The 27,753-nt window shown below is 42.4% G+C and overlaps 1 protein-coding gene across 5 annotated transcripts; it reads left to right on the forward strand.

The window, feature by feature from the left end:
- The first annotated feature begins 341 nt into the window (after positions 1–341).
- Positions 342–27,283, forward strand: Ist1 (IST1 factor associated with ESCRT-III). 5 transcript variants are annotated; one of them, XM_040737123.1, is made up of 10 exons: positions 342–591; positions 15,106–15,208; positions 16,263–16,443; positions 16,837–16,924; positions 19,297–19,380; positions 20,061–20,171; positions 21,481–21,693; positions 22,279–22,371; positions 23,958–24,006; positions 25,984–27,283. In XM_040737123.1, the coding sequence occupies exons 2-10, from the start codon at positions 15,121–15,123 to the stop codon at positions 26,175–26,177; spliced, it is 1,101 nt and encodes a 366-aa protein (XP_040593057.1). In that variant the 5' UTR covers positions 342–591; positions 15,106–15,120; the 3' UTR covers positions 26,178–27,283. The 5 variants fall into 5 exon arrangements, with proteins under 5 accessions (XP_040593057.1, XP_005073080.1, XP_012971151.1 ...); XM_005073023.4 differs by lacking the exon at positions 342–591 and adding an exon at positions 7,113–7,257; XM_013115697.3 differs by lacking the exon at positions 342–591 and adding an exon at positions 7,113–7,257 and having other exon boundaries at positions 24,000–24,006.
- The last annotated feature ends 470 nt before the right edge of the window (positions 27,284–27,753 follow it).

Consider the following 27,753-nt stretch of genomic DNA (forward strand, 5'->3'; position numbering starts at 1 on the left):
GAGAAGTAGAGAGTGCTGCAGCATAGAAGCTTTGTGTTTAGAAGGCCCAACTTCCAGTCCTAGGTCCGTCACTGACTAGTCTGTTAACTGAGCAAGTCACTTCCCTGGTGTGAGCCTCTGCTTCCTACCATAATAGATAATGAAATTCTGGGCCTCACTCGGAGTTTTCCTAGTTACGTAAAACAAACTCTGAAAGCCCTAGGCAAGTTTGCTTATGACTCCCAGCTTCACAGAGGCAGAACTAATGGGTAGTGACGGTGCTGACTCTTGCTAATAAAATGACAAGTTGAAGTATTTGTATAAACCTTTTTCTTTTTTTCTTTTTTGGTTTTTCGAGACAGGGTTTCTCTGCAGCTTTGGAACTTATCGTGGAACGCTCTACAAACAAGGCTGCTCTTGAACTCACAAATATTCATCTGTCTGCCTCCCGAATACTGGAACTAAAGGCAAGCAACACCACCGCCTGGCTTACATAAAGTATTCTTGCAAATTCTTCCCTGAAATCTCCAACGAGATGCCTTTGCCTATATCTTGTGTAGAATGTACTGGAATGGCTGAATTGAAGAATCTTGGTCCTTGACAATGTTGTAGGTAAACAGCTCATTCATTCATCATTTACTTATTGTGTTTGGGGTGTTTAAATAGGAATTACTATTCATTATCAGTCAAGAAAACATTTCAAATTCAATAATTTGATTTGTACACACACACAGGAAATGGAATATTGTCATCAAAGCAGTAAACCTTTATATTGTTGTGCAAGAATACAAGCTGAAATAACATTCACTTTAAAACCTCAGTAATTCTTGATGACATACTTAGACATGCGACATGGCCTTGTTATATCACTTTGAAATTGACCTTGTTGACATTTTCACCAAGAAAATAGCTGACGGGTAAAGTTAGCCTTCAATGAAGTGTGTTGAGTTTGTTATTGTGTAATGCTGGGTAGCTTAGGCTCAGGGATAGACAGGACCTGGGTTCATGCCCCAGCAATTGTGGAGGGGGTGTAGGGCTGTTTATGATAAAATGGCATCATAGTAGTACTATTCCTTTTTAAATTATTTATTATATTGTTTTGCTTGCATGTACATCTTTGTAAGAGTGTCAGATATCCTGGAAGTAGAGTTACATTATGTTGTGAGCTGTCATGTGGGTTCTGGGAACTGAACCTAGGTCCTCTGGAAAAGCAGACAGTGCTCTTAACCACTGAGCCATCTCTCCAGCCCCCTAGTAACATCCTTGTAAGATTCCTGTGTTCTTAAAATGTCTCCAGCCGGGCGGTGGTGGCGCACGCCTTTAATCCCAGCACTCGGGAGGCAGAGGCAGGCAGATCTCTGTGAGTTCGAGCCTGGGCTGGACCGACAGCCTCCAAAACTATACAGAGAAACCCTGTCTGGTTAAAAAAATGTCTCCATAGTGTTGTGATTTTGGTTTATGATCAAATATTGAAAAATGTATTTAATAAGGCACTTTTCCTCACCTTCACCTAAAGTTGTTCTAGATCTGGAAGACTTTTTAGTTAGTAATAGCATTTTCATTTTGACTATATCTGTGCTATGGCACCTGTGGGTGAATGGGTTCATGTGTGAGTACAAGCACTCTTCCACAGTATGGAGGTCAGAAGACAATTCTTTGCCACTGTGTAATCCAACCTAGCAGGCCCTGGGAGCTTCTGAGGTTTTCCTGTCTCTGCCTCCTGTCTCCCCAGGGAGGGTAAGGGATGAGAAGCTTTAGCTTCCATGTCCAGCTTTTGTGTTGCTTCTGCGATTTGAACTCAGGTCTTCGGGTTTGGGCTTTTGAATAGTAAGCACAGATCCATCTCTCAGTCTCTTTAGTCTCTTTGCCACCATACTTACAGAGTAGTTGTTCTGCCATCTCAATTATAGTAAGAGTTGAAATATCTTCCTAATCCATGTTTTTCCTTTTGCTGTTTGATTTTCCCATTAGGACCAAACCTAGGGCTTGCCCATGCTAAACACAAACTCAACCATGGGGCTACCTCATCAGTCTTGAAATCCATTTTATATGTATTGGCTTCTACAATTATTTTGTTAAGGCTTTACATTACAATAGCAATGACAGGAATTTTTAAAAAGTACTTTATTTAACTTTATCTCATGTGCATTGGTGTAAGGATGTCAGATGCCCTGGAACTGGAGTTATAAACAGGTGTGAGCTGCCATGTGGGTGCTGCGAATAGAACCCGGGTTCTCTGGAAGAGCAGCCAGTGCTCTTAACTACTGAGCCATCTCTCCAGTCCCAACAGGAAAAATTTCAGAATCCCAGTTAAAAGTTTTTATGAATATGTATGCATGCATATTTGTGTAAAGGTGTATGTGTGTGCAGGTATACCTGTACATATGTGTGCATGAAAGTGAAGAGGCCAGAAGTTGGTGTCATGTGCTTCTCTTTACCATATATATTGAGTCTGGGACTCTCACTCAACCCAGAACTTGGCAATTCAGCTAGCCTAGCTAGCCAGCTTGCTCCGGGGATCCCCTGTCCTGAGCAGTGGGATTACAGTCCTTTGTCTACTGAGACATCTCCCCCAGACATTTTATTTATTTGTCTGTTTGTTTGTTTTCCCAGAGTCTCACTATGTAGTCCTTGCTGTCCTGGAACTCATATGTAGGCCAGGCTGTCCTGGAACCCACAGAGAGATCCACCTACCTCTGCCTCCTCCAGAGTGCTGGGATTAAAAGTATACACCACTATGCTTGACTTGCTCAGACATTTTAAAAAATTATTTACCTTATTTATTTTATGTACATTAGTCTGAAAGTGTTAGATCCTGGAACTGGAGTACTGGAGTTATAGACAGTTGTGGGGCCTGGGAATTGAACCTGGGTCCTCTAGAAGGACAGCCCATGCTCTTAACCACTGAGCCATCTCTCCAGTCCCAAAGACTTAGGGTTGTTTGTTTTATTGGCTTCTGGAGATATGGTTTCTTTGTGTAACAGCCCTGGTGGCCTGGAACTCATAGAGATCCATCTGCCTCTGGCTCTGTAGTGTTGGGATTAAAGGCGTGAGCCACCACTTCCTGGTACCCAGACGTTTTTTAAAAAGTAAATTATAATTCATGAGAACTGGCAAGATGGCTCAGTGGGTAAAAATACTTACTGTGAAAGCCTGCCAAGCTGGGTTTAATCACCAGAACCCACATAAAGGTGGAAAGTGAGAACTGGTTCCAGAGTTGCCCCTCACCTCTACATACCCATTGTGTCACGTGCTTGCTTCTTCAGTAATAAGAAACAGATTTTTGAAGTATAATTCATGAACTGGGGATATGACTCAGGGGGTAAGAGCAGTTGCTGTGCAAGCATAAGAACCTGAGTTCAAGCCGGGCGTTGGTGGCGCACGCCTTTAATCCCAGCACTCGGGAGGCAGAGGCAGGCGGATCTCTGTGAGTTCGAGACCAGCCTGGACTACCAAGCGAGTTCCAGGATATCCTCCAAAGCCACAAAGAAACCCTGTCTCGAAAAACCAAAAAAAAAAAAAAAAAAAAAAAAGTAGGGGGGTGGTAGCTCATGCCTTTAATCCTAGCACTTAGGAGGCAGAGGCAGGTGGATTTCTGTCAGTTTGAGGCCAGCCTGGTCTACAGAGCAAGTTCCAAAACAGTCAGGACTGCACAGGGAAATCTTGTCTCAAAAGGAAAACAAAAGCAAAAGCCAAACCAAACAAACGAAAAACCTGAATGTGTTTAGTATATAGTGTGTTCATGTGGATACACATGTGTGCAGTACAGCTGTGTGTGTGCTCATGGGTGCATATGAGTGCATGTAGTATATAGTGTGTTCATGCGGATACACATGTGTGCAGTACAGCTGTGTGTGTGCTCATGGGTGCATATGAGTGCACGTAGTATATAGTGTGTTCATGCGGATACACATGTGTGCAGTACAACTGTGTGTATGTGCTCATGGGTGCATATGAGTGCATGTAGTATATAGTGTGTTCATGCGGATACACATGTGTGCAGTACAGCTGTGTGTGTGCTCATGGGTGCATATGAGTGCATGTAGAGGTCAGTGGTTAGCATCAGATGCTTTCTTTAGTTGTTCTCCACTCAAAAAAAACTTATTTTATTTTATGTGTATGAGTACTTTCCTGCATTATATATGTGTCTGGTGCTTACAGAGGTCAGAGAGGGTGTTGATCCCCTGGAACTGGAATTAAGTCCCCAATTTTATCTTTTTTTGAGATAGGATCTCCTACTGAACACAGTGCTCAGTAATTGGCTAGCCTGGGTTGGGCAGTGATCTCCATCTCTGCTCTAGTCTCTGCTCCCTGCGACCTAGGATTGCAGACATAGGTGATTTACACTAGCACTTTACATGGATGGTGGGGCTCTAAACTCAGTTCTTCATGTCTGTACTCCAGCACTTAGGAGGAAGCATCAGGAAGCACAGAAGTAGTTCGGGGTCATCCTTAGTTACATATTATGTTTGAGGCCAGCCTAGGTTACATGAGACTATCTTAAAACAGCAACAAATAAACAAACAGAAACAACGAAACCAATGCACTTAACTGTGCCATCATCTTTCTCTTATATAATGTGGGATACTTTTTATTGCATGAGTTAGCAAATGTTTTCTGTAAAAGACCCAGTAGTAAATACATTAAGCTTTGTGGGAAAGTAAGGTCACTGCCTCATATCCCTGTTACCACCCGTTCCCAACCTCTTAATAAAGTAAAAAGCTGTTCATAGCTGGAGGGATTCTTCAGAAACAGGTCTGACAGGTTCATTTATTTATGTTTGTTTATCCATCAGCTGGCCTGTTAGTAAGAAACTAATTTTTATTGACTTTACACTGTGTTAGATTTTAGTTACAGCCATTAATTATAAGGATGTACACAAAAAAATAACACGTAGCTAACCAATGAACTCTTATGTTAATTTCTGTCCTACAACAAAACCAGATTTTCAAGTGAAAGAATGTGTCACTTTACTTTTGATTATTGTTGGCTCCTGAGTGAAACTGGTCTGTTGAGTCAGGGACAGAGCTTCCGCACCCCACCTCCACCCTCAGTGTCTGAATAACTTGGCTGCTTATAGTAGAATTCATAACGGAGATAGTATCATGTCTCTAGTGTTAGACTGGTGGGCTTTGCTAGAACCCAAGCTAAAGGGGATTACTGAATCTAAAAGACACTCAAATAGGAAGTAACTTTTCTAAATAAATCCTGACACTAGGCTGGAACTTAATGACATGGTTAGTAGCTGGATGGCTTCAAACTTGCTGTGTAGGGAGGATGACCTTGACTGCTGATCCTTATGCACCCAGCTTGCAAGTATTTTTGAGACTGGGTTTTACACTGTAGCACGTGCTAACATAGAACTCATGGCAATCCCCTTACCTCACCTTCTTGAGTGTTGGGATTACAGGTTTCAGTAAATACATCTACTAACTTCTAGGATTTGATCAAGGTTACTATGATGTCAATGATCCTAAAAGTCCTCACATACTGTAGTGCTGGGGGCATGAGGAGATAGAAATTTTGTGCTCTGGTGTAAGTTGTGTAAACTGATATTTCTATGAAAGGTATTAGACAATACTTATTAAAATAGAAACATCAAGACAAACCTGATCTACAAGAGCCAGTTCCAGGACAGCCTCCAAAGCCACAGAGAAACCCTGCCTCGAAAAAGCCAAAACAAACAAACAAACAAACAAAAACATACTTACTCTTTGACCCAGTTTATTGTTTCTTGGAATCCACCCTATAAGTACAATTCAAGCTGGTGAACATCTAGTCTGGCCTCTACCTCTAAATGCTGGGATTACAGGCCTGCAGCACCATTCCTGGTGGGATGTTTTCCTTTTTATTTTTAAATTGTATAAACTTTATTATTAAAAAGTTTTCAAGTTGGGTGGTGATGGCACACTCAGAACAGCCAGGGCTGTTACACAAAGAAACCCTGTCTTGAACCCCCCCACAAATGAGAGTTTTCAAATAAATTCTTGCTGTCCTGTAGGCCAGGCTGGCCTAAAATTCACAGTGATCCTCCTGCCTCTGCCTCTCCAGTGCTGGGATCAAAGGTATATGCCACCACACCCAACAAATGTTTTTTGTTTGTTCTTTCTAGACAGGATTTCTCTGTGTAGCTTTGGAGCTTGTCCTGGGACTCACTCTGTAGACCAGGTTGTTCTTGAACTCAGAGATCTGCCTACCTCTGCCTCCCGAGTGCTGGATTAACATAACACTGTACCTTGTTGAGACTTGGGGAGGGGGATTGTCTTTGTCAGAGAAGAATTTTTTTTAGCAACAAATACCTTGGTTTTGTTGCAGTAGAACTTACATTGCAAACATTTATTTTTGGAAAGATCCGAACATTTTAAGGGAACCAAATATTGTGTATCCTGGGGTTCTGGAACCCTGGAGCTGTGAAATAAAACACATGTTTAAATGCCAATTACTTTCAAATCCCAGTCCTCATAGTAAGGTAACACGCAGTCCTTGTTTTACGAGTGACTCAAGACAAGCCCCTATTTTGGTTTTTCTAGCTGTGGCCTCTTTAGCAGGGCCAATGGCAAGAGTATTGGAAGGTTCTTTCACTCTAAGCCCCTAAATTTCCTCATAATACAGACAGAAGTGAGCAAGTGGCAGCAGAGGTGGGTCGGAGGGATGTTAGTGAAGGTGCAGGCCCGAGAGCGTGTTAAGGCAGCTAGCAGACTCGGCGTGGGAGTGGAAGGGAGGGCCAGCGTCGGTAGCCCAGAGGCCGTGGGACAGAGTCGGCTCAGCAGCGCTGAATCCCGCCTAGCCTTTCCTCAAAGGCCCGAGTCCCAGGACCGACCGACCGGCGAGCGGGGCTGGCGCGAAGCCGGTGATGTTTGCTAGTCAACCTGCAGCAGGTTCTTACAGGGGCAGGAACAATCTGGGACAAGGGTACTGGGCACGAACTCCAGGAACCTCCATCAGCCTCACAGCGCCCCGGGCAAATTGCAAGGCACACCCCTAGCAGAGTGACTCAATTCCTTGCAAATGTGTCACAAGTCAAGTCCCGCACCTCCGCAGTGGGAAATAGTCCCCGGCAGGTTCGGCTCCGAGAGGGTGGGAACCGCGGGGCTCTCCGAGCGACGGTTCCCGGTGCTGTGCGCGCAGCCAATCCCTACGAAGGAGGGCGTGGCTAACACGCCCGGCGGATTCCTCCGCTCGAGTTGGCTGTGCTGAGGTCGAGGGAGTCGCCATTTTCGATGCTGAGAGGCTAATCGGAAGTCTGTGTCTTCCGTTTTCACGTCTGGATTCCTCCAGGTGAGCGTGCCCTCCGTAGCCATGGCAGCTTGGTCTACCTCTCGGTTCTACGCCCCGCCTTTACCGGACCCCAGGCGTCGTTAAGACTGTGGGGTCTTGCCTTGCGCGCCGTGTCAGCGGGGAAGAAAGGGAAACCCCTGCTGACAGTCGGGGTCAGGCCTGAGGTAGGGCTCGGGTCGCGGGAGGAGGTGGGACCGCTGAGACGGGTGCTGGCGGCGCCGTCCCCGACGTCGCTTCCCCGGGCATGGCCTGGGCTCTGAGGAGACACCCCTGTGTGGTGTCGTCGGGTAGAGACACTCGGGCAGTGCTGGTCACCGGCCGCGGTCACTGCGGGGTGAGTCAGACATCGATAGCCCGTGTTCCCCGCGCCCCGATTCCGGGTGCTGGGGTCAGGCGTGGCACTCAGTACCTTGAACTTGAGCTAGGATGCGGACATCGCTCGGGACTAGGAGTGTAAACTGACCGCAGAGGGAGACTGGCTGGCTGCTTTCGGTCTCTGCTTAGTCTGATGTTGAACGGCTCTCAAAGGAGATTTTTTTCTTTGTTGTTGTTGTTAAGCTTTCGTGGTGTTTAGTTGCTTTATTTTTTTTTTTTTTTTACGAAAACAAAGCAGTATAACTCCTCTATAACTCAACCCTGAAAAAAATCAACTATGCCATTTGTTTCTGTCATACTTTAACTTATGCACATATTTTTCCAGCTTAATAAAACCTTAGTTGATACATTTATTAACGACTCACACGCCCATACCCCTCAAAATCTTGATCTACAAACCTTCCTGGAGAACTTCACAGCATCTTTTTTTTTAGATGAAAATATTTTTGTGTTTATTTTCCATCTCAGCATCTTTGTTTTTAAGTCATGCAGCTTCTTTTAGCATTCTCACTGGATAAAAGTCTCCCCCCCCTCCCCGCCCCGGCCGCCCCACCCCGTCCTGTGACTTTTTGTAGTTCTTCTCTTTTCTTCCTGTGACTCTGGTTTCTACAAGACTTGCACCTCCAGTTCACTTAAGCTCTATTCAGGATGAAGTTCCAATTCAATTACATATAGCCTGTTGTGGTTTAGAGTAAAACTGCAAAACAAAGTATAGTCTGTCTAACTCATTTCAAATACAGGAAAAGTAACTCGCATTCCAGCTTTCTTGCTATGCTACAAAAGTCAAAAGTTCAGGCAATTAGTATGAAAATTGTTACACAGTAACTCTATCTTCTGTTCTCTCCTCTCTCCCTTCCTTTTCCCCACCCTGCCCTGCCTTCCCCTCAATAAAACGTCCCACAAAAAAAAAAAAGAAAGAAAGAAAAAGAAAAAAGCCCAGAGGAGGTAGACCATGCCTTTAATCCCAGCAGTTAGGAAGAAGAGGCAGGCAGTTCTCTCTGTTTGAGGCCAGCATGGTCTACAAGCTAATTCCAGGACAGCTAGAACTGTTTCACAGAGAAACTCGAAAAACAAAACAAAAAAGGAAAGAAAATTGTTACACAGTCATACAAATAAGGTGTTTGTAATGTGATAGGATTTTAAATGGTAAAAGGATAATAGTACATAGTCCCCACCTATAACTTAAAATGTCTTAAGAACTTTGGGTGGTTGTGGCAGGCCTGTTGTCCCCGAGCTTAGGTGCTGAGGCAGGATTGCCATGCCTTTGAAGCCAGCACAGGTTAAAGTGAACTCTTGTTTAAGAAAAAGCAAAGCAACCCAGTAAAAGCCAACCAAACATGAGGGCACTGAGAGTTTTCTTCGATATGTTTATATTTATATAAAAAAGTTGAAGATACCTTATAATGCCTGTTCATTCCAGTATTGATGACTCCTTCCAGAAACTCAAGGTGCTTGGACTCCGAAGCCTAGTCTTTGTTGTAATTTCACACATTGTTGCTGGTTATAGGATTCCTTTATTGAAATTTCAGTCTTTCTGTTTTTGTATTTTGTTTTCAAGACAAGGTTTCTCTGTGTCATCTTGTCCCAGAACTCACTCTCTAGACCAGGCTGGTCTTGAACTCTGAGGTAGATATGCCTGCCTCTGCCTCCCAAGTGCTAGGATTAAAAGGGAGCACCACCACCACTTGGCTCTGAAATTTCAGTCTTGATTGGCTTGGTCAGCACATATTTGATTATAATATGTAGTATTAACGTACAGTAAACTTGCTGTCAAACTGTACAAAGAGTACTTTGAAAGGAGTTGAATTGTGTTGTTTTGAAAAACACATCCTAGCTTCCCAGTCTGTGTTCTGTCACTGTTACATCTCATTTTTCTCTTGGTTCTTTGCAGTTATGGACTCTAAAGCTGGTTGACTAGGGTGGGGTGTGTGTGTGTGAGTGTGTGTTTGTGTACGTGCCTGTATGTGTGCTCGCGCATACTCGTGCTGTAATTGAGGTCTCAAGGTCAATGTCAGCTAGGTATTTTGGGGAGCAGTTTTTTTTAATAATCTTTTAAAAAATATATATATATAGTGTTCTGCCTACATGCCAGAAAGAGGACACCAGATTGAATTGTAGATGGTTGTGAGCCACCATGTGGTTGCTGGGAATTGAACTCAGGACCTCTGGAAGAGCAGTCAGTCACTGTTCTTAACCTCTGAGCCATCTCTTCAGCCCCCATGGGGAACAGTTTCTGACTTAGTCTTTATTTTCCTCTCCTAAATAACCTTAAATCCCTCCCTTTACACCTCTTACTAAGAATGAAGATTTACATAGATACAGAAGGCTTCAAAGAGCTAAGTGATGAGAAGCTAAGTTTTGATTATGTTAAGGATTTGAGTAAAATGTGGAATTGACAGGTGCTTAGCATGCTAGTGAGGCTGATGATCCATGTGTAACACTAATAAAAATATAAGTAGCAGTGCAGAATCACAGTAGTGTCTTTATGTATAAGCAGGATAGAAAACTGAAAGTTGGAATTGCAGTTACTGGTTCATGATTCATTCATTCATTAGGCTTCATGTTTTGGTTGTTCATTGTTTAGTGATGATTAGATTGTGAACTCCTTGAAAGCTGGTGTCAGCTTTCATTAAAATGTCTCTTGTTCGGCTGGGATGTTGCTTAGCATGTATGACCCTGAGTATCATCATCCCAGCATGGTAAAAAATATGAATTGTTAAACTACGGAAATTATATTAGTTAAGTTTCCCAATAGTTAATCAGCATAACAAGTAGCTTTTGTGCAAGATGCTATGCTGTGCTGTGCTATTTGGTTGTGTGTGTGAAACACTGGCACCAAAGAAAGAACTGAAGGCCTGGGAAGGTCCAGTTGGTAACAGTGTCAGCATGTGCTTAATCTCAGTCTAGGGATGGTAGGAACTAGAGGATTTTGGGGGCCCACTGGCTAGGCAATGTATCTAATCAGTGAAAGACCCTGTCTTGGAAATAAGGTTGAAGCACCAGATGTTTCCTTCTGGCCTCCAAATACATGCTAACTCACATATAAATAAAAAATAATTTAAGGTGGGTGTCATGCACACCTGTAAGCCTAGCACTTGGAAGGGTGAGGCAGAGGATTGTAGTGAGTTTGAGGGCAACTTGTGATGCAGAGTGAGGGCTTGTTTCATCTCACCTACCCAAAAATAGAATTTAGAGGGGCATATTACTGTATTTTCTATGTAACTAGTGTAGCTCATTTGGAGAGAGCTTGTCTCTCCATGCTGGGAGTCTAGGTATGTACCACTATTTTGTGTGTGTGTGTGTGTGTGTGTGTGTGTGTGTGTGTGTGTGTGTGTGTGTGTGCTTTGCCTGCATATACATCTGTGTATCATGTGCATGTGTGGTACTCCTTATAGGCCAAAAGAAGGCACCAGATCCCCTGGGAATGGAGTTAACAGGCAGTTGTGAGCTACCATGTAGGTAATGGAATCCAACCCAGAGTTGTCTAGAAGAGCAGCCAGTGAATGCTGTTAACCGATGAGCCATCTGACCTCTGAGGACACCCACCCACATGTGAGATACACAACATACATAGACACATGCAGACACATGAATAAAAATAAAAAATCTTTGTTTTCGAGACAGGGTTTCTCTGTAAAACAGTCCTGGGTGTCCTGGAACTTACTTTGTATACCAGGCTGGCCTTGAATTCACAGAGATCCACCTGCCTCTGCCTCCCAAGTGCTGGGATTAAAGGTGTGCATCAACACCACTGAGTTAAAATAAAAGTCTTTATTTTAAAGTGTGTGTATGTATGTGAGGGCATGCATGTGCACATGTGTGCTCAATGCACACGACTGCTGTAGAGATGACAGATGTGGCTAAGTTTTTAGAATCAGTGTTTTTTCCACTTAGGTAGAATGTAGAAATCTTACCATTATATAGGTTGTTTCACCTTCCTCCCCTTAAGTAATGGTTTTCTTAAGTATTACATTTATGTATATTGAAAATACCATAAAAATACTGGTTTTGTCCTAAACTGTCAAGTTTAACAGAGTTGAGAAAACCAATCTATTAATTTTATTCATACATATTTGTCATTTCTGTATCTTTACATGTGTGGAGGGGTTGACATGTGTGATGCTCTGTGTGTTCAGGTCAGAGGATAATTTTGTGGAGTTGATTTTCCTCTCCCATCTTTTTTGGGTTCTGGGACTTGAACCCAGATCACTAGGCTTGCCAGCAAGCACTTTCACACTGAGCTGTCATTGGCCCTTTCTTTGGCAGTTCTTTTAGAGCAGTTCTGCTGAGTGTTGTACAAACAGTGAAAACCCAGAGACAGATATTGGGGCTCAAGCTGAAGACCAGAAAAGCAAAGCAGCCAGCTACCAGAGAGTTCTTACTTCTACCAAGGCTGAGGCAGTCCTGTCCTCAATCTGGCTGGAGACTAATTGCTCACTCTGAGACCCTGCTCCTGTTTTATATACCTCTCTAGTGCAGGGATTAAAGGTGTGCATCACCACCCCCTGGCTTCTATGGTTGACTAGTATGGCTGCTGGGATTAGAGGTTTGTACCACCACTGCCTGGCCTCTGTGACTATGACTAGCTTTGCATTCTGATCTTAGGCAAGCTTTATTAGATCATAATATATCACCACAGCTGAGAACAAAATTTCTTTTTCATTTTCTTTCATGTGGTCATGTTTTGTTTCACCTTTAATTCTGAGGGATATTTTGCTGGATGTAAAATTTCTGGCTTGATGGTTCATTTTTTTCAGTATTTTGAAAAGGACTTTCTCTTCTTTTGGTTTCCATGATCTTAGGTGAAATTTATAGCCTGTCTCCTCCTTTCTGATTTTTGGGATCTTGGCTGTGTTGCAGCGCTGGCCTCAGGGGATCCTCCCTTCTCATCCTAAGTTGCTGGGGTTCACACCACAGTCTTTGATACACTATAGATAATAGGTAATATATTGCTTTTGTCTGGTTTCATTCAGTTTTTAAAAAAACTTATCTATGGCTGGGTGTCAGAAAAGGGAACCATATTTCCTGGAACTCGAGTTATGAGACAGTTGTAAACACTATATTGGTGCTAAGAATTAAATCCAAAACTACTCCAAAACAACAGAAATCTTGACATTCCCTCCACCCCCAACGTACAACTCTGCATTATTTGCCAATTTTGTTATCTTTAGCTTTTGTACCAGTTTCCAAACAGGCGGCTGACCAGGCCATACCCCTGTAATAAAAGCTATAACACCATTAATTTCTTTGAGTCGTCGATGACAGTTATTTTATTAGTGGTATGATACATTTCTCTGAGTTATAGATTTCCATAAGGCAGTAACTATTTTTTTCTATATTTATTTGTGTGTATGAGTGTTTTGATCAAATGTATGTCTGTGTACCATGTGCATGCCTGGTACCCAGGTAGGCCAGAGGAAGGCATTGGATCTGAAACTGGACTTACAGATAGATGGTTGTGAGCCATCATGTTGGTGCTGGCAATTGAATACAGCTCTCCTGCAAGAAGTGCTCTTAACCACTGAGCTGTGTCTCCAGCCCGTTCTTTCTAACTCGTGCATCTCTTGGACTTTTCGTAGTATGGAAACCATTCTGTGCCTACTTGTTATAGAGGGTGTTTGGGCATGTAGCGCCCAGAGGTGAACCTCCAGTGTTGTGCCTCAGGAACTGTCAACCTTGTTTTTTTGAGACAGGGTCTTTTTTTTTTTTTTTTTTTTTGATACAGGGTTTCTCTGTGTAACAGTTCTGCCTATCCTGGAACTTGCTTCAGATTTTAGGGCTACAGATGCCATTCCTGGTTTGTGTTTAGTTTTATTCTTAGTTCTACTCATAGTTGTTGGCTGATTTGATGCAGGTGACTAGAAAGTAAATGATGGTAGTTGTTAATGCTTTTTTTTCTTTCTTCCTGAGAATATGATATGGATGCTGTTTGGATTTGTCAACACATATTCTGCTGGGGTATTGGGAGTCTAACTCTCAGAAACCTTCCTGTTCTCTGGAACCTGGGATTTTACATATATAACTCCTTGTGCTTGGCAAGTTTTTGGTCTTGACGTGTCAACTTATACCACTCATCAGGCTTACACTTTATAAGTATCTGGTTTGTTCTTTAGGACACAGCTTAGGCTTTGCTGTCTGGAGAACCTTTCATTATGATTGTCCTAAGAATTTGGGTCATTTATTTACAATAGGTTTCTCAGTCTTAGTACTGGTGAGGTTTTGGGCAGATGTTATAAGGACATTGTCTTGTTCATTCTTACATGTTTAGTGGCATCCTAGGCCTCTACCCACTAGTTGGCAATAGCTTACCCTCTTATGACAGTGCAAGATGTCTCCGGTCACTCCCAATTGAGAGACTCTAGAATTATAGTCCTTTTCAAACACTTTTTTTTTGTGGGGGGGTTTGAGACAGGTTTCTCTGTGGCTTTGGAGGCTGTCCTGGAACTAGCTCTTATAGACCAGGCTGTCTCAAACTCACAGAGATCTGCCTGCCTCTGCCTCCTGAGTACTGGGATTAAAGGCGTGGATCATCACCGCTCAGCTTCAAACACTATTATAGCTTGCTAGATTTTTAACTTTTTTTTATTCAATAGAATATAATTTTCTTGTGAGAAGCAGAGACTCTACTTAAACTCTATATTTTCCAGCATCTAGCCAGTGTGACACATAATCAATAAATGCTTGTTGAACAGATTGAACATAATTTAGCATAATGGATGAAAGTTATTTTGTGACATACAAGTTATTCAATATAGTATGAGACAATTTCACAAAAGGAAGTATATCTTGTTATCTTCTGAGAGTGCTTTTTACACAGATAAATATTAGCCCTAGTGTTTGTACATTTTATCTTAGTTACTTTGTCAGATCTAACTTATACTTGGATAGTACATTGCTTTAAAGTTTTGAGTCCAGACATAAAATTGAGAAATAGAAATTGTCCTGTCTTGAAATAGAATATACAGTGGTCAGTGCACAGTTGTGTGTCCTGACATCCTGTGGTGGTTATGGTGACTGTTATGGCTGTCGGTGCAATTCTTGGTAAATAGTGCTAGCCTCAGCTTCCTGAGTGTTGGGACTAAAGGTGTGTGTCACCATGCCTGGCCTCCTTGTCTTTTTAATCTCCTTATTCCTGTGGCCAATACCTACATACTAATTTTACCTATCACTAGATTTTTTTTCAGATTTTATATTCACTTATTCCTATTCAGTCAGTTCTTTGAGCAATAGTAAAATAGTATGTAAACAAGATGTTTAGACCATGTCATTTATCAGAAAATGCCTAGGGGGTGAGTGGGATAACTCAGTGGTAGAGATGTGCTTAGTATGTGCATGGCCCTGGGTTCAATTCCCACCACTAAAAAGAAAAAAGGAAAGAAATCAGTCTGGTTTATATTATTAGTCTGCCAGGAAGTATTTCTAGTTCCTGAACTGGTCTGTACTCTTCATTGTGCTGCTTGCTACTTTTTCCAGGAGGAGCAGGACAGCATGTTGGGCTCCGGCTTCAAAGCTGAGCGCTTACGAGTCAATTTGAGATTAGTCATAAATCGTCTTAAACTGTTGGAGAAAAAAAAAAGTGAGTATTGTGTCCCATCCCCCCTTTTTAAACCAGCTACTAGCATCACAAGCTGGATCTTTCAGGCTAGCACTGTGGAGTCTTTCTCATAGCTTGGCAGTTAGGATAAGTATCTGCCTCTTGTATATAGCTAAATTGAAGCACTTTGTTGCAGACACGGTATCTTAGTTAGGTTTCTATTGCTGTGAAGATACACCATGACCATTGAAACTCTTATAAAGAAAACATTTGAGTGGCTTACAGTTCAGAGGCTCAGTCCACTATCATCATGGTGGGACATGGCAATGTGCAGGCAGACATGGTGCTGGAGAGGTAGCTGAGAGTCCTACATCTTGAGTAGGCAGCAGGAAGTGGTCTGTCTCACTAGACATGACTTGAGCATGTATGAGATCTCAAAGCCTGCCTCCACTGTCACACACTTCCTTCAATAAGGCCACACCTACTCCAACACAGCCACACCTCCTAATAGTGCCACTCCCTTTGGGGGCCATTTTCTTTCAAACCACCACAGAAAATGATGTAATGTTGACCCCTCTGTATTTGTAATCTCTGTATCTATGGGTTCCATATGTGTGTATTCAGACAAATGCTGATCAGAAATACTCAGTGGAAAAAATGCCTATGTATTGAGTATGTACAGACTTCTTGTTATTCCAAAATAAGCCATTGTAGCAGCCATTTACATAGCATTTATATTAGACAGTATAAGTAATCTATGTATAGTTTAAAGTATACAGGAGACTAAGCATAAATGATCTGTCTTTTCTGTACCATTTTATATGTCCGGACACTTGAGCCTTCTTGGATACCTATTAATTATTGTGGGATAGTTAAGTATTCTTAACTATGGCTTCTGAATTGGAAGTGTCATCTATGTAGGGTGAATTCTAGCGCAGTTATGATGAGAGTATATATGTAAGGAGTATGAGCTCTAGGATATTGTAGGTTTCATACATCAGGAATCTTCTCAGTCTTCTTTGTGGGTGGAGGTCTGCCTACTGGCCAGGTTCCATTACATTACTGCTGTGTGACTGGAATGGGGTTTGTATCCCAGCGGAACTGGCTCAGAAAGCAAGGAAGGAGATTGCTGACTATCTGGCTGCTGGAAAGGATGAGCGAGCACGAATCCGTGTGGAGCACATTATCCGGGAGGACTACCTTGTGGAGGCCATGGAGATCCTGGAGCTGTACTGTGACCTGCTGCTGGCTCGGTTTGGCCTTATCCAGTCTATGAAGTAAGATATCTCGCCTCAGAGGCTAAACAAATCTGGAATTTGAGAATGGAGTAATACTACCTCAGTCTACATGTATCTGCAGTGGGCTAACACTAAGAGGTTTTTTCACATTTCCAAGGGTCTTTTTGCCTATTAGTGAAAAGAAAACAGAGTCTGAAGTCCAATGTTCCAGGTTTGAGTCTTGGTTCAGCTTGTGTGAGGTTTTGTGGACTTGAGCATATCACTTTAGTTTTTGTTTTTCCAGAAGCAAAATAGGGAAATGAAAAGGCTGAATGCCATTTACCAGAAGCCAGTATAATTTGTGAAATAACTTTGAGGCCATGTGGTATATGATATAAAAACTATGATTTTGTTTATTTTAAAGGATGTTAAATTATATTTTTTCTTCATTAGGGAGCTAGATTCCGGTCTGGCTGAATCTGTGTCTACACTGATCTGGGCTGCTCCTCGGCTTCAGTCAGAAGTGGCTGAGTTGAAAATAGTGAGTACAAGCAGTTTCTGTAATGTCTGTAGGCTTTTGTTTTGTTTTATACAAGGTCTCACTGTGTTACTCTAGTTGGCCTGGAACTTACCGAAATCTACCCTTCTCTGCTTCTGCCTCTGAGTGCTAGGATTAAAGGTATGTGCCACAATGGCTGGCCTCTGTAGTTTTTGATATTATTAGAAAAGTCTGATTATTTGACTGGGTATCTTGTACCTTCTGGTTTTGAAATAGGCTTTATTAAGTAGTTAGTCCTTTTCAGACCTTTATGGCATAGAACATTGTTTTTTTATTTTATTTTTATTTTTCAAGACAGGGTTTCTCTGTATACCTCTGACTTTCCTGGAACTCACTCTGTCTCAAACTCAGAGATCTGCTTGCCTCTGCCTCCCTAATGCTGGGACTAAGGCATATGCCACCACCAACAGGCTTCTCTCAAATTATTTTTTAGTTGGGTGTGGTGGTCTGTGCATATAATCATAGTACTTTGGAGGCTGAGGCAAGAGGGCTTGAGTAAAGGCCGGCCTGGACTACATTGCATGACCCTGTCTCAAAAAGAGGGGAGAAAACCTCTATGTATTATATGTACTCATGTTTGCTTATTCTATTGCTTAACCTTATTTGTGTATATGAACAAGCATTTTGCTATCCAGCATTTTGTTTTTGTTGTACTGGGAGTCAAATCCAGGGCCTCACATACACTAGCAGCTACTCTATCACTGAGCTATCTTCATCTCCAGAACATTTTTTTTGTTTTGTTTTTTAGATTTTGATTTTATGTGCATGTGTGTTTTCCCGCCTGCATGTATGTATGTGTGTCATGTCCATGCTGGTGCCTGCAGAGGACGGAAAAGGATATCAGGTTCTCTAGAACTCAAGATATAGGCAGTTGTGAGCTGCTACAGAAAATGTTATGTATTGCTGAGCCATCTCCCCCAGTTTTCATTTTTTTGAGACAGGGTCTCATGTAATCCAGGGTGGTTTTGAATTTGTTTTATATTGAAAGATCTTTCTGCCTTTATCTCCCAAGTGCTGGGATGGTAGGCCTGTGGTGATTTTCTTTGTGTAGCCCTGGCTGTCCTGGAACTCACTCTGTAGACCAGACTGGTCTTGAAATCACAGAGATCCACCTGCCTCTGCCTCCCAAGTGCTGGGATTAAAGCTGTGTCTCACTATCACCTAACTCAGAACAGTTCTTACACAACTGTAAACCACATAATTAAAACATTTTAAGGCAGCAAATCCTGTGTTAAGGCAACTCCTTGCTTTAAACCACTGTAGTAGCTTTGTATTGTTATGATAGAAACACAACTCCATGATTTGTACTGTGTGACTCCCACGTGCCTGTCTTCAGTTGACACTGTACTCGTAGGTTCTACACTCTAGGATTGCTGACTTTGTTTTCACATGTATGTATTGACCTTTTTTTTTTTTTTTTTTTTTTTTTTTTGGTTTTTCGAGACAGGGTTTCTCTGTGGCTTTGGAGGCTGTCCTGGAACTAGCTCTTGTAGACCAGGCTGGCCTCGAACTCACAGAGATCCACCTGCCTCTGCCTCCCAAGTGCTGGGATTAAAGGCGTGCGCCACCAACACCCGGCTGTATTGACCATGTTTATTCCCAGGAGACCTTTACACATTTTCCTAGAACAATTTTCTTTCTAGTCTTGTTGAGTTAACTTGTTCATTTCTTACTATATAGCACTGGCCGGTCTCAAACTTGTGGGGCTCCTCCTACTTCTGCCTCCTAGTAGGGGTTACAGAGACATGATACTGTACTCAGCTCTTTGCTTAGTTAACTTCTAATAATCGTCCAGATATTGACAAAACATTATTTTTTTCAGAGGCTGCCTCATCTCACTTTTCTGCTCAGGTCGGGTTTGCATGTGTACCTTTACTTAGTAACATTTATCCTAACTGCAGGTAGATCTTTATTGGGTTATTTTTATTAATAATATTATTATTTTGCACAGAGATTATAAGGCTGCCTAAAAGTAGGAATAGTGTCTATTTTTGTTCCTCATCATTACTATTTTTTGAGGACGGGAGAGGAATTTTGAGAAAAGGTGTCATGTAGTCCAGGCTAGCCTTGAACTGATCCTCTTGCTTCTGCCTCCCTAGTTAATGGGATTATAGGTGTATGCCACCTTGCTCAGATCATTGTTGTATTTATAGTATTTATTATGCTTAATGATAGTGTTTGGAGTTAGGTTGTTGCTTTCTGGATAGATGAGTAAATAATGTATACTTACCAAGGTTTTATAGGCATTGTTTTTTAAACCTAGTCATAGTGATATGTTTAATGTTGATAGGAAGAAGTGTGAAGCTATTCCTGGGAATGGTTTCTGTTGTAATTTTTCTTTTTCTTTTTTGTAGGTTGCTGATCAGCTCTGTGCTAAATACAGCAAGGAATATGGCAAGTTGTGCAGGACCAACCAGATTGGGACTGTGAATGATAGGGTAATGAACACACTTGGTAAATAGGACCTAGTGGGAGAGGTAGTTTTATTACCAGCAGGGCCTTGAGTTGGGTAGGTGTATGGCTGAGTTAGTTGAGGGATGTATCTCATAGCATAGTGAAGGCCAGAGGATGACTGTGTGGCCGGCCGTGCAGTCTGGATCTTCCACTGCCCAACACCTGGTCGTGGTGCTTGCTTTTCCATCTTCTGTGAGTTAGGAAGGCAGGAAGGGGAGTGGAAAGGAGGATTCAATGAGCCACATGGGGAAGGCTTAATGTTGAGTCTTTTCTTGGTACCTGTCTCATATATAGCTAGAGAGTGTGAGGAAAGCATGTGTCCTGTAATGTGCCTTCTGACTGAAAAAAAAAAAAACAACTCATCTTTATTCTGATATTCAATTTTACCTGTAAAACGAGAAGAACTAATTTTTTTTGTTTTGTTTTGTTTTTAAGAAGCAGGTTAGGATTAGGTTGGTTGTACAGATGCTTTTTTTTTTTTTTCCGAGACAGGGTTTCTCTGTATTGTTTTTTGGACCATGTCCTGGAACTTGCTCGGTAGACCAGGCTGGTCTCAAACTCACAGAGATCCACCTGTCTCTGCCTCCTGAGTGCTGGGATTAAAGGCATGCACCACCACTGCCCGGCTGTACAGATGCTTTATAACATTGATCTTTTATTACAGCTAATGCACAAACTGAGTGTTGAAGCTCCACCCAAAATCCTAGTGGAGAGATACCTGATTGAAATTGCCAAGAATTACAATGTACCCTATGAACCTGACTCTGTGGTCATGGTAAGTTTATACAGAGCACAAAGGAAAATGAGTGTATGTAGGATTTCTGGTGGAGGCGGGGGATTATTTATACTAGTTGAGTTGGAATGTGTAAGCCTTTGTTCAGCTTGTACCTTCTTAATAAATATACCTGCAAATCTCACAGGGCACTTAATGAATGAGATTGAGAATGCACAACCTTGACAGAAACATAAAGGCATGCTAATTTTGCCTTTCAGTGAGCTTGAAGACCTCGATAATCCCCTTGAACATAGCAATACCCCAAGACCTACATTGCTGTGGAATATTATTTTAAATGTTCATTTATGCTGCGGAATATTTGTTTAATGATGCAAAGATGTGTTGCTTTCTTTTATATTGAGTTTGTTTAACTCTGTGAGTTAAACTTTGCCTGTCTAAAACACCTGATTGGTTTGATAAAGGGCTAAACAGCCATTAGCTAAGCAGGATGAGGGTTAGGTAGGGCTGTCAGGCAGAGAGAATATTGAGAACGAGATGAGAGGAAGGAGAGAGAAAGGGAGAAAAAGAAGGAGGGGAGAGCCAGCCACCCAGCAAGCAACAGAGTAAGAAGTAAAGAAGGGCATATAGAATAGAGAAAGATAAAAGCCCAGAGTCAAAGGTAGACGGGATAATTTAAGAAAAGCTGGATAGAAACAAGTCAAGATAAGGCTGAGCATTTATAAGTAAGAATAAGTCTCTGAGTGTTTATGTAAGAGCTGGGTGGTGGACCCCCAAAGAGCAAACATTGAGAAAATACCAAATACACTACATAGTTTATTTATTGTGGTATGTGCAGGTAGTGGTCAAAAAGCTGAGTGTGGAGATACATGTGAAACAAATTCTCTGTCCTGAACATAATATGATTCAGCAGTCAAATTAGTGAGGTGTGGTAGAAGCACACAAACACCCCCAGGACAGACAGCAACACTTTCCCTCACTCTTAGGAGTTAGTGTGTGGAAGCTCACATACCTGAGTGTTCCTTCAGAGCTGGCCCTCTGTAGAAGAAAATGTTCTTTCTTGGGGCCTTTTCTTTCTGAATCTGGCCAGGACAGGGAGTTTTAAACTCTCTACACTCTGCCCTCTTCCTTCTCTTGGAGACCTTTGTAGAGTCCCTGGATCCCTGGGGGTTGTCTGAGGCTGTGGTGGAGCATTCAGAGTAGTGTTCTCCCACCTCCTTCACCCTTCCTGCAGGTGCTAGTGTTGTGAGCACTCCAGAGTATACAGCTTTTATGCTTATATGTGTGTCCCTAGACTTTCCTAGGGAACGTGCTAGTGGACATGGATTATGTGCTTCTCTCTTTTTCTTAGGCAGAAGCTCCTACTGGGGTGGAGACAGACCTTATTGATGTTGGATTTACAGATGATGTGAAGAAAGGTGGTCCTGGAAGAGGAGGAGGGGGCGGGTTCACAGCCCCTGTTGGTGGACCTGATGGAACAGTGCCAATGCCCATGCCCATGCCTATGCCTATGCCTATGCCATCTCCAAATGCTCCCTTCTCATATCCACTGCCAAAGGGACCAGTAAGTATGTGTAAAGAGATGTGAATGTGAGCGTTAGAAAATGTTGCAGAAGAGAACATATGTGCTCTATAAACACACTGAGGAATTGTAGGCTGCCAGGAATACAGAACAATAAGAATATTTCTATTAGCTGAGTAAATGAGAAAAATATAAAGATAGTGGTATGAAAGGGTTACTGAACACATGGGTACCTATTGCAGTAATGCCAGTAATTTTGTTTGTTTGTTTTGGTTCTGAAAATGAAGAACTTCCTTTTGTTATCAGGCTGAAAACCTTTGTTGACAGGTTTTACAGTAGGTTATTTCTAAGAAGCAAGAAACTGAATTTTTTTCCTTGGAGACAGACATAGAAGAAGCACTTGATGTGGTAATTTGAGAAATAGCCCTTGTAGATCTTTAAGCTTGTAGTCTTTCTGACTACATGTGATCCTTTTAAGCCTTTCTTTCCTTTGAGGATCTTTACATACATACATACGTACGTATATACATACATACATACAATGTGTGTATTCACACATATTTCTTCCCATCCCGTACAGAAGTTACAAATCGGGAGCAGTGTTCTGATACTGCTTTTCTCTTGCAGTCGGATTTCAGTGGATTGCCAGTGGGGACTTACCAGGCCTTCCCTAACATTCACCCACCTCAGATACCAGCAACTCCCCCATCGTATGAATCTGTAAGTGCCTGAGCCTCTTTGATAAACGGCAGGAGAGTGAATCCCATGAAGAGAGCAAAATAATAACAACAGGGAAGGCAAACTTTTGATCAACTTAGTATGGGTATTGCTCTTGCTTCGGGATTCTTTGTTGCTTTCATACTGCCCTGGAGATGGGGAGTGCTGTTGGTGGCATTTGTGGTGGGCATGCTATGTCAGCACTGAAGCCAGGAATCAGGAAGTAGCTGCTCCTAGGAAGTTACAGTACTCATGGGCATGGTGGCAATTGCCTGTAGTCTCAGCACTTTGGAGGATCAGGAGTTCAAGGTTAGCCTGGACTACATGAGCCCACCTTAAAAAAAAAGTAAAAAAGTTGTAGTGTCCCACTAGAACATTTAATATAGATTATTTGTTTTACCAACTAGTCTGAGAATCATATTGGGCCACTGTAATTTGATATTAGAATATATTTGTTAAAACATCAGTTTTTAAGTTTTTAACATTCATGGGGAAGAATAGTAATGGTATTTGACTTAACCAAAGGTGTCAGTTTTTTGGGGAATGTAGCATTGGTTTCACATTTTCTTATAGTTAAAACTTATGGAGAGAAAACCTGTGGCACAAGTCAGTAATCTTAGCAACTTGGACGCTGAATCAGATAGATCATAAATATAAGACCTGTGCCGGGCGTTGGTGGCGCATGCCTTTAATCCCAGCACTCGGGAGGCAGAGGCGGGCAGATCTCTGTGAGTTCGAGGCCATCCTGGTCTACAAAGCAAGTTCCAGGAGAGCCTCCAAAACAATACAGAGAAACCCTGTCTCAAACCCCCCCCAAAATAAATAAATAAAAATAAAAAATAAATATAAGACCTTGTTTCAAAATGAAAGGTAAAAAAAAAACGTTGGGAAGTAGTTCAGTTGTAAGGTGTATGTCTGTCATGTAGGAGGCCCTAGGTGCAGTCCCTAGTGCTTGGGGGTTTGGGGTAACTTGTGTAAATGGCTCATGTAGTAAAGATGCCTTGAGCTCTTTGTAACAGCAGCTCTGCTTCACAATTACTTGTCTTCTGCCAGTCTTACATATGCATAGCAACCCTTTGAGAGCTGTTTCCAGCTTAGGTTTACTTAGAAAACAAGTTGGTATGGAAATTGCTCACCTAGGAAGCTCTCTCTGATCCTTAGTTTGCGAATTATTCTTCCCAGTGGTTCTCATCTGTAGCTGATGTGTTTTCTCCTGGAACTGAGTCTTTCTCATGCTTTAGTATTCCATGTATCAAAACATGGCCAACTCTTTATGGAATGAGGTGGATCTTCATCAAGGGCCTTGGTTCTTATAGATAGATTTACTAGTTTGCTTTGCCTGGAAGCTGAAAAGTGTCACAGTGTGGTAAGACTTTTCTTTCTATGCTTAGCAGTTCAGAGGTTGGCATGTTGTTTATGTGTTCAGAGAAACATGGAGAGACTAGGAGACATTTTCTTAGGAGCAAATTTTGTTGCTTTTGGTGAACAGCTTAGCTTTTGGAAAACACAGGAGCTGGTACCAGTATTAGTACTTTGTCTAGAGATGTCATTCACTGTCTTTTCTTTTGGTAACAATCTATGTTTTGCAGGTTGATGACATTAATGGTGATAAAAATATTTCTTCTGCACAGATTGTTGGTAAGTGTTTCAGAAAGCTTCACGGCTGCTGACCCTTCTTCTCTTCCTGTTCTTCTCTCCATGGTCATGGCATTCCATCCATGATCCATGTCCTCTTTTCAATGTAATGTGTCTAACACAGAACTCAGAACCTCTTGCTTTGAAACAAAGTATTTTCCCTATCCCCATCTTCCAAGTTCTGTGTTTTATTTTTAGTCACCTAAGTTTTTTAAGGTACATTTTTATTATTTTCCAATATGTACATGTATGTCGGTTTATACATGTGAGTACAGGTCCCTGTGGAGGCTAGGGGACCCTCCTGGGGCTGCAGTGTGAGTGGTTTTTTTTGTTTTTCTCGTCTTCTCTCTCCTTGTCTCTCTCTCTTACTCGCTCACTTGCTCTCTTTCCTTTCTTTTTTTGTTTTTTCAAGACAGAGTTTCTCTGTGAAACCCTGGCTGTCCTGGAAGTCACTTTGTAGACCACAGTGCTGGCCTCAAACTCAGAGATTTCCCTGCTTCTGCCTCTCAAGTGCTGGGATTAAAGGCATTCGCTCCCCAGCCTGACTTGACAGGTGGTTTTGACTTGGGTGGTAGGAGCCGAACTTGAGTCTTCTGGAAGAGTAGCATGTGCTCTTAATGTATGATCCATCTCTCCAGCCCTCCCTCATTTTTTAAAAAAAATAATTATTTTGTGTTTATGGTTGTATTATGTCTATGCACCATGTGCATGCTCTGCCCCTGGAGACCAAAAGAGAGAGAGTACTGGACCCTCTGAAACTGGAGTTAAGACTGTTGTGAGTGACCGTGTGGGTGCTTGGTCCTCTGGAAGAGCTTTTAACCACTGAGCCATCACTCCAGTCCCCAACCCCAGCTGTTTTTAGAAGTGACTATTGGCGTGTTGGTTAGGTTTCTATTGCTGTGATAAAACACCCTGATCAAAAGCAACTTGAGCTGGGGAGGTGGTGGCGCATTCAGAGGCGGAGGCAGGCAGATCTCTGAGTTTGAGGCCAACCTGGTCTACAGAGCGAGTTCCAGGACAGGCTCCAAAGCCACAGAGAAACCCTGTCTTAAAAAACCAGAAAAAAAAAAAGGCACTTGGAGGAAGGGTTTATTTTGCTTACATTTCCACATCACAGAATAATTGTCAAAGTCAGGGCAGGAGTCTGGAGGCAGGAACTGAAGTGGAAGCCATAGAGGAATGCTCTTTACCTGCTCATGGCTTGCTTAGCCTGCTTTCTTATACCACTCAGGACCACCTACCTAGGGGAGGCATTGTCCCCCACTGAGCTGGGCCTCTCTCATTAATCTGGTGATCTGCTGGGGACATTTTCTCAGTTGAGATTCCCCTCTTCCCAAATGATTTTAGCTTGTGTTCAACTGATATAAAACTAGCCAGCAGAGAGGGCAGAATAGGCACAAACAGTAAGAGTGAATTTTCATAAAGTAAGCATGTTTATGTAGTTGTTGAGTAAGTTAAAAAATGAAGGGCTACTAGAGAAGTTGGAAACGGTGGGGCACCTCTGATACCAGCATTGGGAAGCTGGGGCATAGGCTCAGTGGTGGGTTGTTGGCCTAGCATGTGCGAGTTCCTGGATTTGATCTTCCGCATCGAAAGAAAAGGGGGAAAAGCAAACTGGAAGGCTTTATACAGAATAGACTAGTACATCAAATAGACTCAGTATTAATGACTTTGGACTTCCTTATCCTCTTGCCTCAACCTTCCTAGTGCTAGTCATGATAGGTGTAAACCACCATTTCTGGTTGTATGCAGTTCGGGGGTAAAGCCAAGAGCTTTGTGTATGTTAGGCAAATACTCTGCCAACTGAGTTACATCTCCAGCCTCTCTTGCAGTTTGATCTTTTTTTTTTTTTTTTTTTTTTTTTTTTTTGTCCTCTGCCAAAAGGGATTGTGGGGTTTTTGGGTGGTGGTTTTGTCAAAGGATGATTGAGTCGTTTCTTTGCTATTTGTAACATTGTACTCTTTGCCCTGGTTTAATTAGGACCCAAGCCAGAAGCTCCTGCAAAGCCCCCTTCCAGACCGATGGATAATTACAACAACTTTGTACTGCCAGAGTTGCCGTCTGTGCCAGACACACTCCCAACGGCATCTGCTGGAGCCAGTACCTCTGCATCAGAGGACATAGACTTTGATGATCTTTCCCGGAGATTTGAGGAACTGAAAAAGAAAACATAGGTCTCTTAAAAGCAGGCAACATCCACATTCTGGAAGTTGAGACTGTGCGGTTCTTCCTTGTAACAGTGAATCTCCATGAAATTCCGTTTCATCTGTTAACATCACTGAGCACTCTTCCTTGGGGCTCTTGCTGCTCTACCGATTGTGTTGCTTTCCAGTTCTCTAGTGATACTGAGAGACTAACAGCTGGGGACTCTAGCTGGCTTCTGGTGGCTGTGTTTGCCTGTCTTTCTGTCACATGGATCCTAGGTTCTCTCCTGGCCATTCCATTCCCCAAGGAGTGAGAAGAGAAGTATTGTGGGTAGAGTTGCCAAAGATGGCTGGACCATGGAAGAGACTACCTTATGATATGTCTCAACCTTGACTTGTAAATGCACCCTTTTGCATGGGGGTGATTGTAGAGAGACTCAAGGCCGCCATGTGTTTTCTCAAATGAGTTAGATGGCTCAGGAAGCCACTGACACGGTTCCTGGAGGCAGGACCCTCTCATTGACATACACACTACTCCTTGCTGCAGGGCACTGTTCCACCTGGATCCAGTTGCAAAGTTTGTTTGGAAAAGTTCTCTCTTAGTTCCACTGGATTCTCAGGGAGCCCTCTGTGGCCTTTTGCTTTATTTTGAGTGCTGTGTTTCTCTTTTAGGAAAGAGCAGCACTATAGAAACTTGTGTTTTCCCATAGCATGTTAGGAGAGAAGCATAGGTCTCTATCCAAGCCTAGGGTGGGCTTCCAGTTGCCTTAATAGAAGTACTCAAGTCTCTTGGGTAGAGATCTGGAAGCCTACAGGAAAGGAGGGGTACATGTCTTCATTTGAAAACTTTTATGATTAAGGGAATCTTTACAAACTGATACCTTAAATTTTAGTGCCATGTGCTGTAGCTCACTGCTTTCCTGGGTGGATGTGATTCATTACGGTAACTTATGTGCTTCTTTGCCCCTAGCCAAGACCACCCTTCCACAAGAGGTTAGCTTTGGGACTGGAAGATGAGATTTTTGCTTATGTATATTTCTGTATATACCTGTTTCAAGCAACTTCATTGTTTTTGATTGATTTGTCTCTCATAGCTCAGTAGCTGCTAATAAAGATCTCATGTCCTGCTTTCTCTAGTATTGGTCAAATGAATGGATTTTTTTTTTTTTTTTTTTTTTTTTTTGGTTTTTCGAGACAGGGTTTCTCTGTATTGTTTTGGAGCCTGTCCTGGAACTCACTCGGTAAACCAGGCTGGTCTCGAACTCACAGTGATCTGCCTGTCTCTGCCTCCCGAGTGCTGGGATTAAAGGCGTGCGCCACCAACGCCCGGCTCAAATGAATGGATTTTAATGGAGAATATTTTACCCAGGTGACCCATATTAGTGTACAAGCCAGATCCAGCCTTCACTTTTCTCTCCCTTAGGACTGCAGGCATCAGGAGCTGATGGGGCTCATTTTTATCCCTGGACTTGAGTTCAGGTAGCATCTATGAATTTGCTTGCCTGATACTCCTCTGGTTTTTTTTTTTTTTTTTCTTTCTTTCTTTTTTTTTTTTCAAGACAGGGTTTCTCTGTATTGCTTTGGAGCCTGTCTTGGCACTCAATCT

Source organism: Mesocricetus auratus, unplaced genomic scaffold (assembly GCF_017639785.1).
Source record: "Mesocricetus auratus isolate SY011 unplaced genomic scaffold, BCM_Maur_2.0 Super-Scaffold_6723, whole genome shotgun sequence".
NCBI classification, from domain to species: Eukaryota; Metazoa; Chordata; class Mammalia; order Rodentia; family Cricetidae; genus Mesocricetus; species Mesocricetus auratus.